The sequence below is a fragment of the Electrona antarctica genome (genome assembly GCF_951216825.1).
Source record: "Electrona antarctica genome assembly, chromosome: 12".
NCBI classification, from domain to species: Eukaryota; Metazoa; Chordata; class Actinopteri; order Myctophiformes; family Myctophidae; genus Electrona; species Electrona antarctica.
The window spans coordinates 5,723,709-5,743,708 of NC_136793.1; the positions used below are offsets into that span (position 1 = coordinate 5,723,709).

Genomic DNA, 20,000 nt, shown 5'->3' on the forward strand with positions numbered 1-20,000 from the left:
CAGTGGTGCTCAATATTTCCTGTCAAGGACCCCAAAAATTATATGTAATTGGCCCGCCGACCCCCATCTGAAAATATGTTATTCCAGGAACCCCTCAAGCAAAGATTTGAGTTAAAAACGTATCGTCACGATTTTTCAAAAATGCTGCGTGCCGTGGTACGAGCTTGTAGATCTGCTATTTTTCATTAGCTTAAGTATAACATAATGCTTGAAACACCAAAAGGGGTTCCCGCCCAAAATGGGTTAAATTAATTCTGTCCATAGCGTGCCACCGAGTGGCGCGCTACGAGCTTGTAGGTCTGCTATTTTTGAAAAATCGTGAAAATGTGGCGCATTGGGAATATATATTTTTTCAAAACAAACGTTTTTTTAACTAAAATCTTTGTTCCTGGGGAGGTCCCTGAAACAACATATTTTCAGATGGGGGTCGGCGACCAAATACAGATCATTTTTGGGGTCCTTGACATGAAAAAGGTTGAGAACCACTGACACTGAAACATGGGTTTTTCTGAAAACTGTCAGGATTTAGAAGACATTATTTTGTAGAACCGAACTTAGATCTAAATGGGTTAAGAAGAGAAGAAGGGGGCCCGTGGTGCCGATGCCCCGTGTGGGATGACATCACAGGTCTGAAAATAGAGACGAGACCAGCCAGTCTCGTTTCTGACGGGGGGGGAGTGGGGGGGGGGCTGCTGGCTGAGAGAGAGAGAGAGAGAGAGAGAGAGAGAGAGAGAGAGAGAGAGAGAGAGAGAGAGCGAGAGAGAGAGAGTATAGTTATCTCTGGGATAATCCCACCAAGAGAGAGAGATAAAAAAGGAAGAGGAAATCAAACCGCCCATACTAGGACCCTAGGAAGGAAGCTAGGAGGGTTATTCTATTCCCACGCAATCCTAAACCCTGACTTCATGTCTACGACATCATTAGTAGCTCTGGCCGGGGGTGTGTGTGTTGGGGGGGGGGAGGTGGGGGGGGTGATTCAGCATGGGTCTTTGCCATTCTGTTTTTAACGGTGTAAGTCCCATCCGAGCCGTTATCATCCATGTCTCAGAGCCATATAGAGTAGAATCGGCTCGACGGTCGTCCTAAATATTTGCCTCGAAGCTAGCGGACCAGAGGTAGAAAACTGTCGTTCCCTGATGTCATTGCTAGGGACACATGATGTCATCGCTAGGGACACATGATGTCATCGCTAGGGACACATGATGTCATCGCTAGGGACACATGATGTCATCGCTAGGGACACATGATGTCATCGCTAGGGACACATGATGTCATTGCTAGGGACACATGATGTCATCGCTAGGGACACATGATGTCATCGCTAGGGACACATGATGTCATCGCTAGGGACACATGATGTCATCGCTAGGGACACATGATGTCATCGCTAGGGACACATGATGTCATCGCTAGGGACACATGATGTCATCGCTAGGGACACAGGCATCAGTAAAGCAGGGACTGGCTGGGGACGAAGGACTGGGAAGTCTGCATGGCTCATTGTGAGGTCCATGGTCTCGAACGGCGGTCGAAAGATTATGATGATGATTTAAGACTTTAGGTGTAATGTATAGCACTATATACATTCGTTTTATTTTTGGATAAGGTAGAGAGAGAGAGAGAGAGAGAGAGAGAGAGAGAGAGAGAGAGAGAGAGAGAGAGAGAGAGAGAGAGAGAGAGAGAGAGTGATTGAAACCCAAAGCAAGAACACTGATAGATCAGGGACAGATTAGTAACCCGATTTCCCCTTAAAGAGCTTGGAGCGGAGTGTGTGTGTGTGCGTGCGCGTGCGCGCGCGTGCGTGTGTGGTGTGTGTGTGTGACACAAGTGAAAGTACGGTATTAATGAGTGCCCCCCCCCCCCCCCCCCCCCCCCCCCCTCCCCCTCCTCGCCCCCAGCGAAGACCCCTCGACACTGATCCCAAAGTCTGTTTGGTATTTAACTCCCTTTAATGGGTTTTACAGTCAGGATTTGGGTCGAACGGATGTTCGAGGGAGTGAATTCAGATGCCCTGCCTTTGGATCCTAGCAGATCTACAAGCTGCCCCCGTGGCCCTGACGAGGCCCCCTTAACTCTGTCTGATCCCTTCTCCCTCTCTCTGCCAGGCAAGTGTGAATGCCCCCCCCCCCCCCCCCACCCCTGGTGGTGGACTACAGCTGGAACGTGATTCCCCACAACATAAAACTGTTAAGAGGCCAAAGGGATTACCTGAGGGTCACGCAAAACAAAAAGATCAACTCCTCAGTTACGCAGAAACGCTACAGCGGCCGCGCGTGCATGCACACACGCACGCACGCGCACACGGACACACACGGACACGGACACACACACACGCGCGCACACACACGCGCACACAGCGATATGACCCCTAAACTCCACTAAATAATTAGAAAGAAGAAAAAAACGGCAGGTTACAACACTTTTTTTGTTGTTTTTCTTCTTTGTAATTATTTGTTTGGTCCAAAATATTGTTTGTGTTGTCATGAGTTGTCACGACTCGAGTTGGCTTTGTCCCGTCTTTAAATAAATACTTTAAGAAATGTCTATGGGAAAAATGCATTGGGATTCATTTCCTGGTCCATGGTAGGAGGCGGGACTGCGACGCTCTATAGCAACACGTTGTGAGCTTGTAGATCTGCTATATTATCAGAGCGCAACCAAAGGCCTGCAACCAAACATAAGCTGGATCTCTTCTCCACTATAGTCCTTCCCTTGTATTTTAGTCTAGTTTTTTTTTGTTGACAAAATATATTTAGTGTTAGTTTTAGTCATAATAGCTTAGTTTTAATTTAGTTTTCGTCAGTGAAAAGAGGTAGTCGACGAACATTTTGCGTCATAGTTTTCGTCGCAGCGACGCGTTGTGAGCTTGTAGATCTGCTCTTTTCAGCATGCAATTCATTGTAAAATGACGTATACTGGATCTCTTCCTTCCTAACATTTTAGTCTAGTTTTTATTTGTTGACGAAATTGTCAGTATATTTAGTCTTAGTTTTAGTCATCATAGCTTAGTTTTCATTAGTTTTCCATTTAGTTTTCCTCCGTGAAAAAAGGTAGTCGACGAACATTTTTCGTCTTAGTTTTAGTCAACGAAATCAACACTACTCCTCGGAGCCGCAGATCTCTGCCAGGCCAGGTTTGCTACCCGTGCAAGTAGAAAGAAGCACGTTTTCTTACGGCCTACTATACGGTTCACAGACGTTAGGCCAAAGTGTATCGGCCTGTTATACAGTAGCTCTACCATGGGGTTAAAGGGGAATTTATTACTAATGTGTCAAATTCATGCGTTGTTATAGTTCATTTCCAAAGTGATACACTTATTTTGTGCAATTAAATGGTCTATAGATAATGATAAAAAGGTGATACCAATGATGGTACCCAATGCTATTTCAGGATATTGTTTACTAATGAATGACATTGTTTCGGTACTTTGGTGTTTAAACTTTTAGCATTCCTACTTCATCTAGTGTAAACTCTAAACAACTATCCTCTCTCTCTCTCAAACGTTTCACGCAGAAACGACCGATGGGCCGATGTCCAACGGTGCCGGAGATTGGCTGCTCACCGGGCAGACGTCTGTCTGTCTGTCTGCCTGCCCGTGAGCAGCCAATCTCCGGACAGACAGACAGACAGACAGACAGACAGACAGACAGACAGACAGACAGACGGACAGACAGACAGACAGACAGACGGACAGACAGACGGACAGACAGACAGGGGGGGAAAAACAATCTCCTGGCAGAGATAAAAACAGAGCGAGAAAGAGATAGAGAGAGAGAGAGAACAACCTATTCCTCATGGGGTGTTTGGTTCCTGTTTGTGGAGGGATCTGTGCGTGCGTGCGTGCGTGCGTGCGTGCGTGCGTGCGTGCGTGCGTGCGTGCGTGCGTGCGTGCGTGCGTGCGTGCGTGCGTGCGTGCGTGCGTGCGTGCGTTCACACGTCAGCGAGCCGCCCGTGGGTCGGGGTGGGAGAGTCAGTGACTCATCCATCCAACATAGCTCGGGGACTGATCGACCGAGACAGGAAGTGAGGTCACAGCACAGAGGGGGCCTTAAAGAGGAAGTGTGTACTTACGCGCAGCAGTTCCCCCGACGACGGCCTGTCCTGAGGAAGTTTCAGCAGGCAGTAGTCCACGAAGCTCCGGAAGGGGTCAGACCTGGAGGGGCAGGAGGATGGAGACAAGGAGACAAGGGTTAGGGTCAGACCTGAAGGGGTCAGACCTGGAGGGTCAGGAGGATGGAGACAAGGAGACAAGGGTTAGGGTCAGACCTGAAGGGGTCAGACCTGGAGGGTCAGGAGGATGGAGAGAAGGAGACAAGGGTTAGGGTCAGACCTGAAGGGGTCAGACCTGGAGGGGCAGGAGGATGGAGACAAGGAGACAAGGGTTAGGGTCAGACCTGAAGGGGTCAGACCTGGAGGGTCAGGAGGATGGAGACAAGGAGACAAGGGTTAGGGTCAGACCTGAAGGGGTCAGACCTGGAGGGTCAGGAGGATGGAGAGAAGGAGACAAGGGTTAGGGTCAGACCTGAAGGGGTCAGACCTGGAGGGGCAGGAGGATGGAGACAAGGAGACAAGGGTTAGGGTCAGACCTGAAGGGGTCAGACCTGGAGGGGCAGGAGGATGGAGAGAAGGAGACAAGGGTTAGGGTCAGACCGGAAGGGGTCAGACCTGGAGGGGCAGGAGGATGTATTTGCATTTAAGTTCATAAAGTTAACATAAGAACATATAAATGTATTTGAAATTAAATAAAAATGTTAATTTTCAGGATTCCAATTCAGAAATACCGGTAGCTAAAAATAATTCAGGATTCCAATAAAAAATTAGCAAAAATAGCAGATAGCTCAAAACACGTCGCAGTTTGAGCTTGTAGATCAGCTATTTTTGACTATATGCATTGTGGCCCTCTGGAGTGAGTGTGACATATAGTGGCCCTCTCCATCATCAAAGTTGCCCACCACTGCCCTATCCAAAAACCAGTTATTAAAATTAAAATTAAGATCTCACACAAGACACAACGCATTATGCAATACACCTGTGGCCCACACATGATAATAATCTAATATGATGTGTGTAGTTCTTTATAGATCTAACCTCTTAATTTTTATTTCAAAGTGCACCAGATTGAAGGATTTTCATCGCAAATTTACATTTTTTTTCTGGAGCCCTGCCCCCCCCCCCCCCCCCCCCCCCCCCCCATGGCAGTGCATGGGGGGGGGGGGCACAGAAAATAAACTTGCTTAGGGCCACCTTACTCCTAGAACCGGCATCAAATGCTATCTAAGTCTACAAAAGTGCTATCTAAGGAGGTAGGGTAAGTACTATACGGGCCATGATGGAGTCTGAAGAGGTGGGTTTTCAGACTACGGCGGAAGATTGGGAGTGATGCTGCAGTTCTGACTGCTACGGGAAGTGCAGTCCACAGTTTTGGAGCCAGAAGGGAGAAGATGCAGACACATGCTTCAACCACAGCTGAGCAACAAGCCAAGTCTGTTCATTGAAACGCAGCCATACGTTTATCAGACACTAGACTAACAGTCCAGCTATGCAGCACCAATAAACAACCCCACTTATGGTGAAGCAGCCGTTTCACACCATGAGTAATCTATGTATTAAGTGGAGTGCTTGTTGGGCTACGTTCACAGTGAATCAGTGAATAAGACCAGAGCAGACCTGGGTAGTCTCTCCGTCCACGGAGCGCTCGACCACGATATGAACCACATATAGGTTATGTAAATATGTGGAGCAATGTACTGTAAATATAGGCCAGTGGAGCCGTGACACACAGCGAGGCCTGTGACTCTGCTCTGGAGGTACTATACGTCAGGGGTTCTCAACCTTTTTGGCCGGGGACCCCCGAAAATGCTTTGGCAACGTCTCGGGACCCCCGCCCCGCCCCCTCCTGACCCCCAATATAAATTGACTGCTACAATAACCTTAATAATAGAGACAATACACCATAAATAAATACTGAAACCATCATCATTAGGGAAGGTGTATGCATGTACTATGTGTACTATATGTAAATTCTTCATTTCCACTTTACAGCCATTCAGTTACAAAAAAAAAAAAAAAAACGGGTTGAGAACCCCTGCTATACGTGACACACAGCGAGGCCTGTGACTCTGCTATGGAAGTATTATACGTGACACACAGCACAGGCCTGTGACTCTGCCCTGGAGGTATTATACGGGACACACAGCGCAGGCCTGTGACTCTGCCCTGGAGGTATTATACGTGACACACAGCGAGGCCTGTGACTCTGCTCTGGAGGTATTATACGGGACACACAGCGAGGCCTGTGACTCTGCTCTGGAGGTATTATACGGGACACACAGTGCTGACTGTGACTCTGCTCTGGAGGTATTATACAGGACACACAGCGCAGGGCTGTGACTCTGCCCTGGAGGTATTATACGTGACACACAGCGAGGCCTGTGACTCTGCTCTGGAGGTATTATACGGGACACACAGCGAGGCCTGTGACTCTGCTCTGGAGGTATTATACGTGACACACAGAGGCCTGTGACTCTGCTCTGGAGGTATTATACGGGACACACAGCGAGGCCTGTGACTCTGCTCTGGAGGTATTATACGGGACACACAGCGCTGACTGTGACTCTGCTCTGGAGGTATTATACGTGACACACAGCGCAGGCCTGTGACTCTGCTCTGGAGGTATTATACGTGACACACAGAGCAGGCCTGTGACTCTGCTCTGGAGGTATTATACGGGACACACAGCGCAGGGCTGTGACTCTGCTCTGGAGGTATTATACGTGACACACAGAGGCCAGTGACTCTGCTCTGGAGGTATTATACGGGACACACAGAGGCCAGTGACTCTGCTCTGGAGGTATTATACGTGACACACAGAGGCCAGTGACTCTGCTCTGGAGGTATTATACGGGACACACAGAGGCCAGTGACTCTGCTCTGGAGGTATTATACGGGACACACAGCGAGGCCTGTGACTCTGCTCTGGAGGTATTATACGTGACACACAGCGAGGCCTGTGACTCTGCTCTGGAGGTATTATACGGGACACACAGCGAGGCCTGTGACTCTGCTCTGGAGGTATTATACGGGACACACAGCGAGGCCTGTGACTCTGCTCTGGAGGTATTATACGGGACACACAGCGAGGCCTGTGACTCTGCTCTGGAGGTATTATACGTGACACAGAGAGGCCAGTGACTCTGCTCTGGAGGTATTATACGGGACACACAGAGGCCTGTGACTCTGCTCTGGAGGTATTATACGGGACACACAGCGAGGCCTGTGACTCTGCTCTGGAGGTATTATACGGGACACACAGAGGCCTGTGACTCTGCTCTGGAGGTATTATACGGGACACACAGAGGCCTGTGACTCTGCTCTGGAGGTATTATACGGGACACACAGAGAGGCCTGTGACTCTGCTCTGGAGGTATTATACGGGACACACAGCGAGGCCTGTGACTCTGCTCTGGAGGTATTATACGGGACACACAGAGGCCTGTGACTCTGCTCTGGAGGTATTATACGGGACACACAGAGGCCTGTGACTCTGCTCTGGAGGTATTATACGTGACACACAGAGGCCTGTGACTCTGCTATGGAAGTATTATACGTGACACACAGAGGCCTGTGACTCTGCTCTGGAGGTATTATACGTGACACACAGAGGCCAGTGACTCTGCTCTGGAGGTATTATACGTGACACACAGCACAGGCCTGTGACTCTGCTCTGGAGGTATTATACGGGACACACAGCGAGGCCAGTGACTCTGCTCTGGAGGTATTATACGGGACACACACAGGCCTGTGACTCTGCTCTGGAGGTATTATACGGGACACACAGAGGCCTGTGACTCTGCTCTGGAGGTATTATACGGGACACACAGGCCTGTGACTCTGCCCTGGAGGTATTATACGGGACACACAGCGAGGCCAGTGACTCTGCTCTGGAGGTATTATACGGGACACACAGAGGCCTGTGACTCTGCCCTGGAGGTATTATACGGGACACACAGCGAGGCCAGTGACTCTGCTCTGGAGGTATTATACGGGACACACAGAGGCCTGTGACTCTGCCCTGGAGGTATTATACGGGACACACAGCGAGGCCAGTGACTCTGCTCTGGAGGTATTATACGGGACACACAGAGGCCTGTGACTCTGCTCTGGAGGTATTATACGGGACACACAGAGGCCTGTGACTCTGCTCTGGAGGTATTATACGGGACACACAGCGAGGCCTGTGACTCTGCTCTGGAGGTATTATACGGGACACACAGAGGCCTGTGACTCTGCCCTGGAGGTATTATACGGGACACACAGAGGCCTGTGACTCTGCTCTGGAGGTATTATACGGGACACACAGCGAGGCCTGTGACTCTGCTCTGGAGGTATTATACGGGACACACAGAGGCCTGTGACTCTGCCCTGGAGGTATTATACGTGACACACAGAGGCCAGTGACTCTGCTCTGGAGGTATTATACGGGACACACAGCGCTGACTGTGACTCTGCTCTGGAGGTAATATACGTGACACACAGAGGCCTGTGACTCTGCTCTGGAGGTATTATACGGGACACACAGCGAGGCCTGTGACTCTGCTCTGGAGGTATTATACGGGACACACAGCGCTGACTGTGACTCTGCTCTGGAGGTATTATACGTGACACACAGCGAGGCCTGTGACTCTGCTCTGGAGGTATTATACGGGACACACAGAGGCCTGTGACTCTGCTCTGGAGGTATTATACGGGACACACAGCGAGGCCTGTGACTCTGCTCTGGAGGTATTATACGGGACACACAGCACAGGCCTGTGACTCTGCTCTGGAGGTATTATACGTGACACACAGAGGCCTGTGACTCTGCTCTGGAGGTATTATACGGGACACACAGGTCTGTGACTCTGCTCTGGAGGTATTATACGGGACACACAGCGCAGGGCTGTGACTCTGCTCTGGAGGTATTATACGCTGATAACGGAACAGTGGCGTGCACAGACATTTAGAGGGGCAGGTGTTAGGGGTCAGGTCACAGACATTTAGAGGGGCAGGTGTTAGGGGTCAGGGGTCAGGTCACAGACATTTAGAGGGGCAGGTGTTAGGGGTCAGGGGTCAGGTCACAGACATTTAGAGGGGCAGGTGTTAGGGGTCAGGGGTCAGGTCACAGACATTTAGAGGGGCAGGTGTTAGGGGGCAGGGGTTAGGGGTCACAGACATTTAGAGGGGCAGGTGTTAGGGGGCAGGGGTTAGGGGTCACAGACATTTAGAGGGGCAGGTGTTAGGGGGCAGGGGTCAGGTCACAGACATTTATTAGAAAAAAGGGGCACCTTGTGCAGCGCGTGGAACCGGCCGGTTGCCTTAATAGTGTGAGATTTATAGATTTTATATATAATATATTAGAAGCTTTTTTTTTTATCAAGAATTGATCAATGTCACCATGGTCCAACAAACTGTACAAAAAAAATGTTTTTCTTTTTTTTTCTCAAAAGGGCACATTGCTGTCCAGAGGGCAAGGGCAGGTGGTGCTCTAGCACCCCCTGGTGTCTATCTGTGCATGCCACTGTAACAGACTGAGACGAGATCCTCCAAAAAGAAATAGACAGAGAGTGGAAATGATACAGTATTTAACTGTCTAAAGACAATATACAGTGGAGGTTCGTTTAAAAAATATATAAAAAGCTTCTAGCAGCCGACTGTGCAAGCTAGGGCAGTGTGTGTGTGTGTGTGTGTGTGTGTGTGTGTGTGTGTGTGCTTCCAGCCAGGTCACAGAATAGTAAGCCTGACTACACTGTGTCATGTGTGTGTGTCTGTGTGTGTGTGAGAGTGTGTGTGTGTGTGTGTGTGTGTGTGTGTGTGTGTGTGTGTGTGTGTGTGTGTGTCTGTGTGTGTGTGTGTGTGTCTGTGTGTGTCTGTGTGTGTGTGTGTCTCTGTGTGTGTGTGTGTGTGTGTGTGTGTCTGTGTGTGTGTGTGTGTGTGTGTGTGTGTGTGTGTGTGTGTGTGTGTGTGTGTGACGGCAGCTCCATGGGGCCAATGTCTCTACTAGTCTCATCTGGTAGGATGTCTGCCTATGCCTCGGGCCTCTGGAGTTCCTCCAAAAATACCACGACCCCCCCGCCCCCATCCCCCGCACGCACGCACACACGCGCACACACCCACGCACACACACGCTCGCGCTCACGCTCACTTGAGCATCAGGGCAGGGCAAGAATCTGACAAACCCAATTTCACAACAGCCGTAGTCAGCTAGGCTAGGATTAAACTTGTGCAATCTAACACTCAACGCTCAGATGAGATTGTCCTCAGAAGGGGTCTCGCAGTGAAACAGGCACCGCTATTGAGCTTTTAACAAACGCCATCATGCTGTCTAACGCAGCGTAGTGGAGGTCATATTTTGCGATTTCCAATTCTGTTTGCTCTTTTTTATTTTTACTCTTCTATCCTGTATGAGTTCTCTCTCCTGACCTAACATATTCCACTGTAAGGTTCTCTATCCTCTATGAGTTCTCTCTCCTGACCTAACATATTCCATAGGGTTCTCTATCCTGTATGAGTTCTCTCTCCTGACCTAACATATTCCACTGTAAGGTTCTCTATCCTCTATGAGTTCTCTCTCCTGACCTAACATATTCCACTGTAAGGTTCTCTATCCTCTATGAGTTCTCTCTCCTGACCTAACATATTCCATAGGGTTCTCTATCCTGTATGAGTTCTCTCTCCTGACCTAACATATTCCATAGGGTTCTCTATCCTGTATGAGTTCTCTCTCCTGACCTAACATATTCCACTGTAGGGTCCTCTATCCTCTATGAGTTCTCTCTCCTGACCTAACATATTCCATAGGGTTCTCTATCCTCTATGAGTTCTCTCTCCTGACCTAACATATTCCATAGGGTTCTCTATCCTGTATGAGTTCTCTCTCCTGACCTAACATATTCCATAGGGTTCTCTATCCTGTATGAGTTCTCTCTCCTGACCTAACATATTCCACTGTAGGGTTCTCTATCCTCTATGAGTTCTCTCTCCTGACCTAACATATTCCATAGGGTTCTCTATCCTCTATGAGTTCTCTCTCCTGACCTAACATATTCCATAGGGTTCTCTATCCTGTATGAGTTCTCTCTCCTGACCTAACATATTCCATAGGGTTCTCTATCCTGTATGAGTTCTCTCTCCTGACCTAACATATTCCACTGTATGGTTCTCTATCCTCTATGAGTTCTCTCTCCTGACCTAACATATTCCATAGGGTTCTCTATCCTCTATGAGTTCTCTCTCCTGACCTAACATATTCCACTGGGTTCTCTATCCTGTATGAGTTCTCTCTCCTGACCTAACATACTCCACTGTAGGGTCCTCTATCCTCTATGAGTTCTCTCTCCTGACCTAACATATTCCATAGGGTTCTCTATCCTCTATGAGTTCTCTCTCCTGACCTAACATATTCCATAGGGTTCTCTATCCTCTATGAGTTCTCTCTCCTGACCTAACATATACTCCACTGTATGGTTCTCTATCCTGTATGAGTTCTCTCTCCTGACCTAACATATTCCATAGGGTTCTCTATCCTCTATGAGTTCTCTCTCCTGACCTAACATATTCCATAGGGTTCTCTATCCTCTATGAGTTCTCTCTCCTGACCTAACATATTCCACTGTATGGTTCTCTATCCTCTATGAGTTCTCTCTCCTGACCTAACATATTCCACTGGGTTCTCTATCCTCTATGAGTTCTCTCTCCTGACCTAACATATTCCACTGTAGGGTCCTCTATCCTCTATGAGTTCTCTCTCCTGACCTAACATATTCCACTGTAGGGTTCTCTATCCTCTATGAGTTCTGTCTCCTGACCTAACATATTCCACTGGGTTCTCTATCCTCTATGAGTTCTCTCTCCTGACCTAACATATTCCATAGGGTTCTCTATCCTCTATGAGTTCTCTCTCCTGACCTAACATATTCCATAGGGTTCTCTATCCTCTATGAGTTCTCTCTCCTGACCTAACATATTCCACTGGGTTCTCTATCCTCTATGAGTTCTCTCTCCTGACCTAACATATTCCATAGGGTTCTCTATCCTCTATGAGTTCTCTCTCCTGACCTAACATATTCCACTGGGTTCTCTATCCTCTATGAGTTCTCTCTCCTGACCTAACATATTCCATAGGGTTCTCTATCCTCTATGAGTTCTCTCTCCTGACCTAACATATTCCACTGTATGGTTCTCTATCCTCTATGAGTTCTCTCTCCTGACCTAACATATTCCACTGGGTTCTCTATCCTCTATGAGTTCTCTCTCCTGACCTAACATATTCCACTGGGTTCTCTATCCTCTATGAGTTCTCTCTCCTGACGTAACATATTCCACTGTAGGGTTCTCTATCCTCTATGAGTTCTGTCTCCTGACCTAACATATTCCACTGGGTTCTCTATCCTCTATGAGTTCTCTCTCCTGACCTAACATATTCCACTGTATGGTTCTCTATCCTCTATGAGTTCTCTCTCCTGACCTAACATACTCCACTGGGTTCTCTATCCTCTATGAGTTCTCTCTCCTGACCTAACATATTCCACTGGGTTCTCTATCCTCTATGAGTTCTCTCTCCTGACCTAACATATTCCATAGGGTTCTCTATCCTCTATGAGTTCTCTCTCCTGACCTAACATATTCCATAGGGTTCTCTATCCTCTATGAGTTCTCTCTCCTGACCTAACATATTCCATAGGGTTCTCTATCCTCTATGAGTTCTCTCTCCTGACCTAACATATTCCACTGGGTTCTCTATCCTCTATGAGTTCTCTCTCCTGACCTAACATATTCCATAGGGTTCTCTATCCTCTATGAGTTCTCTCTCCTGACCTAACATATTCCACTGGGTTCTCTATCCTCTATGAGTTCTGTCTCCTGACCTAACATATTCCACTGGGTTCTCTATCCTCTATGAGTTCTCTCTCCTGACCTAACATATTCCACTGGGTTCTCTATCCTCTATGAGTTCTCTCTCCTGACCTAACATATTCCACTGGGTTCTCTATCCTCTATGAGTTCTCTCTCCTGACCTAACATATTCCACTGTAGGGTCCTCTATCCTCTATGAGTTCTCTCTCCTGACCTAACATATTCCACTGTAGGGTTCTCTATCCTCTATGAGTTCTGTCTCCTGACCTAACATATTCCACTGGGTTCTCTATCCTCTATGAGTTCTCTCTCCTGACCTAACATATTCCACTGTATGGTTCTCTATCCTCTATGAGTTCTCTCTCCTGACCTAACATATTCCACTGTATGGTTCTCTATCCTCTATGAGTTCTCTCTCCTGACCTAACATATTCCACTGTAGGGTTCTCTATCCTCTATGAGTTCTCTCTCCTGACCTAACATATTCCATAGGGTTCTCTATCCTCTATGAGTTCTCTCTCCTGACCTAACATATTCCACTGGGTTCTCTATCCTCTATGAGTTCTCTCTCCTGACCTAACATACTCCACTGTATGGTTCTCTATCCTCTATGAGTTCTCTCTCCTGACCTAACATATTCCATAGGGTTCTCTATCCTGTATGAGTTCTCTCTCCTGACCTAACATATTCCACTGTATGGTTCTCTATCCTCTATGAGTTCTCTCTCCTGACCTAACATATTCCATAGGGTTCTCTATCCTCTATGAGTTCTCTCTCCTGACCTAACATATTCCACTGGGTTCTCTATCCTCTATGAGTTCTCTCTCCTGACCTAACATATTCCATAGGGTTATCTATCCTCTATGAGTTCTCTCTCCTGACCTAACATATTCCACTGGGTTCTCTATCCTCTATGAGTTCTCTCTCCTGACCTAACATATTCCACTGGGTTCTCTATCCTCTATGAGTTCTCTCTCCTGACCTAACATATTCCACTGGGTTCTCTATCCTCTATGAGTTCTCTCTCCTGACCTAACATATTCCACTGGGTTCTCTATCCTCTATGAGTTCTCTCTCCTGACCTAACATATTCCATAGGGTTCTCTATCCTCTATGAGTTCTCTCTCCTGACCTAACATATTCCACTGGGTTCTCTATCCTCTATGAGTTCTCTCTCCTGACCTAACATATTCCACTGGGTTCTCTATCCTCTATGAGTTCTCTCTCCTGACCTAACATATTCCACTGTAGGGTTCTCTATCCTCTATGAGTTCTCTCTCCTGACCTAACATATTCCACTGGGTTCTCTATCCTCTATGAGTTCTCTCTCCTGACCTAACATATTCCATAGGGTTCTCTATCCTCTATGAGTTCTCTCTCCTGACCTAACATATTCCATAGGGTTCTCTATCCTCTATGAGTTCTCTCTCCTGACCTAACATATTCCATAGGGTTCTCTATCCTCTATGAGTTCTCTCTCCTGACCTAACATACTCCACTGTATGGTTCTCTATCCTCTATGAGTTCTCTCTCCTGACCTAACATACTCCACTGGGTTCTCTATCCTCTATGAGTTCTCTCTCCTGACCTAACATACTCCACTGTATGGTTATCTATCCTCTATGAGTTCTCTCTCCTGACCTAACATACTCCACTGTATGGTTCTCTATCCTCTATGAGTTCTCTCTCCTGACCTAACATACTCCACTGTATGGTTCTCTATCCTCTATGAGTTCTCTCTCCTGACCTAACATACTCCACTGGGTTCTCTATCCTCTATGAGTTCTCTCTCCTGACCTAACATACTCCACTGTATGGTTATCTATCCTCTATGAGTTCTCTCTCCTGACCTAACATACTCCACTGTATGGTTCTCTATCCTGTATGAGTTCTCTCTCCTGACCTAACATATTCCACTGGGTTCTCTATCCTCTATGAGTTCTCTCTCCTGACCTAACATATTCCACTGTAGGGTTCTCTATCCTCTATGAGTTCTCTCTCCTGACCTAACATATTCCACTGGGTTCTCTATCCTCTATGAGTTCTCTCTCCTGACCTAACATATTCCATAGGGTTCTCTATCCTCTATGAGTTCTCTCTCCTGACCTAACATATTCCATAGGGTTCTCTATCCTCTATGAGTTCTCTCTCCTGACCTAACATACTCCACTGTAGGGTCCTCTATCCTCTATGAGTTCTCTCTCCTGACCTAACATATTCCACTGGGTTCTCTATCCTCTATGAGTTCTCTCTCCTGACCTAACATATTCCACTGGGTTCTCTATCCTCTATGAGTTCTCTCTCCTGACCTAACATATTCCACTGGGTTCTCTATCCTCTATGAGTTCTCTCTCCTGACCTAACATATTCCATAGGGTTCTCTATCCTGTATGAGTTCTCTCTCCTGACCTAACATATTCCACTGTAGGGTTCTGTATCCTCTATGAGTTCTCTCTCCTGACCTAACATATTCCACTGGGTTCTCTATCCTCTATGAGTTCTCTCTCCTGACCTAACATATTCCACTGTATGGTTCTATCCTCTATGAGTTCTCTCTCCTGACCTAACATATTCCACTGTATGGTTCTATCCTCTATGAGTTCTCTCTCCTGACCTAACATATTCCACTGTATGGTTCTATCCTCTATGAGTTCACTCTCCTGACATAACATATTCCACTGTAGGGTTCTATCCTCTATGAGTTCTCTCTCCTGACCTAACATATTCCACTGGGTTCTCTATCCTCTATGAGTTCTCTCTCCTGACGTAACATATTCCACTGTATGGTTCTTATGTATGATTCATGATGACTATTTATTTATTTATTTTTATTTACATTTATTTACAGTATGTATATATGACGACGAACAATGGGGCGAACAATTTCTCTCCATTGTAAATGCGCAACAGAACCCTGGCCGCTAGGGGCGCTGTTGCGCATTTACAATGGAGAGAAATCCAAGATGGATGCCAGATTCAGAGACATCGAAAAAAAACTCTACGAGAGTCTAAATGTTGGGCTACATTTTCCCCAAAGATATTTAAAAAAGTATTTATTTAAAGACCTTTTAAGCGTCGTACAAATAAGCCAACTCGAGTTGTGACAGATCATGACAACAAACACAATATTTTTCTTCTTTCTAATTATCTGTTCGGCCCAAAACATTGTGTTTATTGTCATGATTTGTCACTTTTTGAAAAGTCTGAGGTAAAATGAACGGGGGATTCTTTTCCGGGTCTCTCGAGGGGGCGGGACTGCGACGCTCTATAGTCCTGTGCGAGCTAACAAAGAATAGGCGCGGAGTGTTTAGTTGCTATTAAACAGCCCTGGCAGCAGCAGGTCTGAAGACGTAGGAGTGTTTAGTTGCTATCAAACAGCCCTGGCAGCAGCAGGTCTGAAGACGTAGGAGTGTTTAGTTGCTATTAAACAGCCCTGGCAGCAGCAGGTCTGAAGACGTAGGAGTGTTTAGTTGCTATTAAACAGCCCTGGCAGCAGCAGGTCTGAAGACGTAGGAGTGTTTAGTTGCTATCAAACAGCCCTGGCAGCAGCAGGTCTGAAGACGTAGGAGTGTTTAGTTGCTATCAAACAGCCCTGGCAGCAGCAGGTCTGAAGACGTAGGAGTGTTTAGTTGCTATTAAACAGCCCTGGCAGCAGCAGGTCTGAAGACGTAGGAGTGTTTAGTTGCTATTAAACAGCCCTGGCAGCAGCAGGTCTGAAGACGTAGGAGTGTTTAGTTGCTATTAAACAGCCCTGGCAGCAGCAGGTCTGAAGACGTAGGAGTGTTTAGTTGCTATTAAACAGCCTGGCAGCAGCAGGTCTGGAGACGTAGGAGTGTTTAGTTGCTATTAAACAGCCCTGGCAGCAGCAGGTCTGAAGACGTAGGAGTGTTTAGTTGCTATTAAACAGCCCTGGCAGCAGCAGGTCTGAAGACGTAGGAGTGTTTAGTTGCTATTAAACAGCCCTGGCAGCAGCAGGTCTGGAGACGTAGGAGTGTTTAGTTGCTATTAAACAGCCCTGGCAGCAGCAGGTCTGGAGACGTAGGAGTGTTTAGTTGCTATTAAACAGCCTGGCAGCAGCAGCAGGTCTGAAGACGTAGGAGTGTTTAGTTGCTGTTAAACAGCCCTGGCAGCAGCAGGTCTGAAGACGTAGGAGTGTTTAGTTGCTATTAAACAGACCTGCAGCAGCAGGTCTGAAGACGTAGGAGTGTTTAGTTGCTATTAAACAGCCCTGCAGCAGCAGCAGGTCTGAAGACGTAGGAGTGTTTAGTTGCTATCAAACAGCCCTGCAGCAGCAGCAGGTCTGAAGACGTAGGAGTGTTTAGTTGCTATTAAACAGCCCTGGCAGCAGCAGGTCTGAAGACGTAGGAGTGTTTAGTTGCTATCAAACAGCCCTGGCAGCAGCCGGTCTGAAGACATAGGAGTGTTTAGTTGCTATTAAACAGCCCTGGCAGCAGCCGGTCTGAAGACATAGGAGTGTTTAGTTGCTATTAAACAGCCTGGCAGCAGCAGGTCTGAAGACGTAGGAGTGTTTAGTTGCTATCAAACAGCCCTGCAGCAGCAGGTCTGAAGACGTAGGAGTGTTTAGTTGCTGTTAAACAGCCCTGGCAGCAGCAGGTCTGAAGACGTAGGAGTGTTTAGTTGCTGTTAAACAGCCCTGGCAGCAGCGGGTCTGAAGACGTAGGAGTGTTTAGTTGCTATTAAGCAGCCCTGCAGCAGCAGGTCTGAAGACGTAGGAGTGTTTAGTTGCTATTAAGCAGCCCTGCAGCAGCAGGTCTGAAGACGTAGGAGTGTTTAGTTGCTATCAAACAGCCCTGGCAGCAGCAGGTCTGAAGACGTAGGAGTGTTTAGTTGCTATTAAGCAGCCCTGCAGCAGCAGGTCTGAAGACGTAGGAGTGTTTAGTTGCTATCAAACAGCCCTGGCAGCAGCAGCAGGTCTGAAGACGTAGGAGTGTTTAGTTGCTATCAAACAGTCCTGGCAGCAGCAGGTCTGAAGACGTAACTGCAGGGACTTACTTTTACGTAAGAGACTTTAGGGAGTGATGGTTTCACAGAAGGCCTCCTAAGGCCCGAGATCAAAGGTCACACAGATTATAGGAGTGACTTAACTCTGCTCTCGGTTTAGATCTGGTGTGTGTTCCCAGATGACCCGCAAGGTGTCACAGTAGTGAACTGAGATATTACAGTAGTGAACTGAGACGCTTTCATTTAGTGAAATGATGAAAAATCCTTATCTTTTTTGACATTTTTACACATTAAGTCTAGCTCAGACCAAATTAATGAATGAATGAATGAATGCCTTTATTGCAGACTCAGGGTCCATAGAGAAACATACAAAACACAATATACATCCAATAAAATTAAAATAAAAAACAGTCCAAATGTACATGTTAGACAGGCATCTGTGACAGTTATAAATAAAGGCTTTTAAGCCAATGTCTTCTAAGGCTATAGAGGAGTATCTAGTGCAACTTTTGACAGGGTTATTTATACTGACGATGATGCTATTCACAGACTCATCCAAGCGACACATGAATCTATGCATTAAGTTCCGGAGAACAGCTTGAAAAGTATTGACTCTTGCAGCCACAAACATTTCACTTGCACTGCACCATCTAGGCTTTTTGAGTAAAATTCTCATGGCATCATTATACGCTACTTGAAGTTTCTGAATACTTGCTTTTTTGTAGCTTGACCAGAAGTGGGCAGTGTATAGTGGTGTACAGTAAGCTCTAAATAGAGTAATCTTTGATCTAAGATTTGTGACAAGATGAAACCATCGCTTGTAGGTCGACACTATGCCCTACAGAGCATGAATGTAACATGTCCAGCGCCGATAAAAGCGTAAAGTCCGTAAAACAAAGCATAAAAAAAGGGGTTCCCGCCCAGAATAGGTTAAAACTCCTACAGTCTCCACCACCACCACTCCCCCTCTCATGCAAGTCATTGACAATGTCTAAAGCAGGGGTGCCCAAGATCGTGATCTACCAGTAGATCACAACGGCTTTGCAGGTAGACCACATGACATTGACATGCCCCTAAAAATATATATATATATAATTAAAAAAGAAAAAAAGGGCGACTGTGGCTCAAGAGGTAGAGCAGGTCGTCCAATGATCCATGGGTCGGCGGTTCGAATCCCGGCTCCTCTAGCTGTCTACATGTCGAAGTGTCCTTGGGCAAGACACTGAACCCCAAATTGCTCCCGATGTGCTGGTTGGTACCTTGCATGGCTTCCGCCGCAATCGGTGTATGAATGTGTGTGTGAATGGGTGAATGTAATGCACAATCTATGTAAAGCGCCTTGGATAAAGGCGCTATATAAATGCACCATTTACCATTTACCATTTTGAATTAAGGTGACTTCATTGATTGATTGATCAAATAGGGCCTGTCAGCTCAAACCCACAATGCAATACTTTGCTTTCAAGAGTGTTGCGCACAAACACCAGTAGCATTACAAAGTTATCTATTATACAATTGAAAAGGTGTGCCCAAAAAGCTGTGCGCAACCCAGGAACAAAAGGCACCAGCTACTACGCCACTGACACACTGCAACACACCTGCAACAACCCACTAAACACACTAACACGTCACAGACTTACCCTCCGCGTCGATCCACGGCTATCTCCTCATGTCGCGCAGCACGCCCACACTCAACACCACCCGCGTAAAAATTGTCATTGCACTGCCACTAAAGCCGCCTCCCGTCCAGACTCACAAACAATATCAATATCAATAACAAACACAAACACGCCACAAGCACCGACACCCCCGCCTAATTTGTTGCCAGGTCTATGAAAACAAGCCCAGAAAAAATGCCATTCAACACGCTACTTACAACTCGCTTACAATTCGCGGACCTGGCAACACTGCATCCTGTTTTCCCATTGGCTACGGTTGCTACAACACGCATTTGCACTGCATGTTGGGAGCAACACAGCTTAATGTAGGGGTCACCGATTGCTGTGCTACATCCCCCTCATGTTCTCACCACCCCGTTCGGCTACACCACACACACTAACCTACACAATTCTCCACATGCAACACAGGGCCCTTATTGGCTAGCCCCCTCACATGGCGATCCCCACGCAGCAAAACACAGGCCAGCC

The 20,000-nt window shown here is 47.0% G+C and overlaps 1 protein-coding gene across 1 annotated transcript in view; it reads right to left on the reverse strand.

Moving 5' to 3' along the window:
- The window catches only part of taok3a (TAO kinase 3a), a gene marked incomplete at its 5' end in the record, with an annotated part of 44,386 nt that overhangs the window by 12,009 nt on the left and 12,377 nt on the right, over positions 1-20,000 (reverse strand). The window contains one exon of the mRNA XM_079515939.1: positions 4,072-4,153. Coding sequence (XP_079372065.1) covers positions 4,072-4,153 — 82 coding nt within the window. The remainder of the gene's footprint in view (positions 1-4,071; positions 4,154-20,000) is intronic.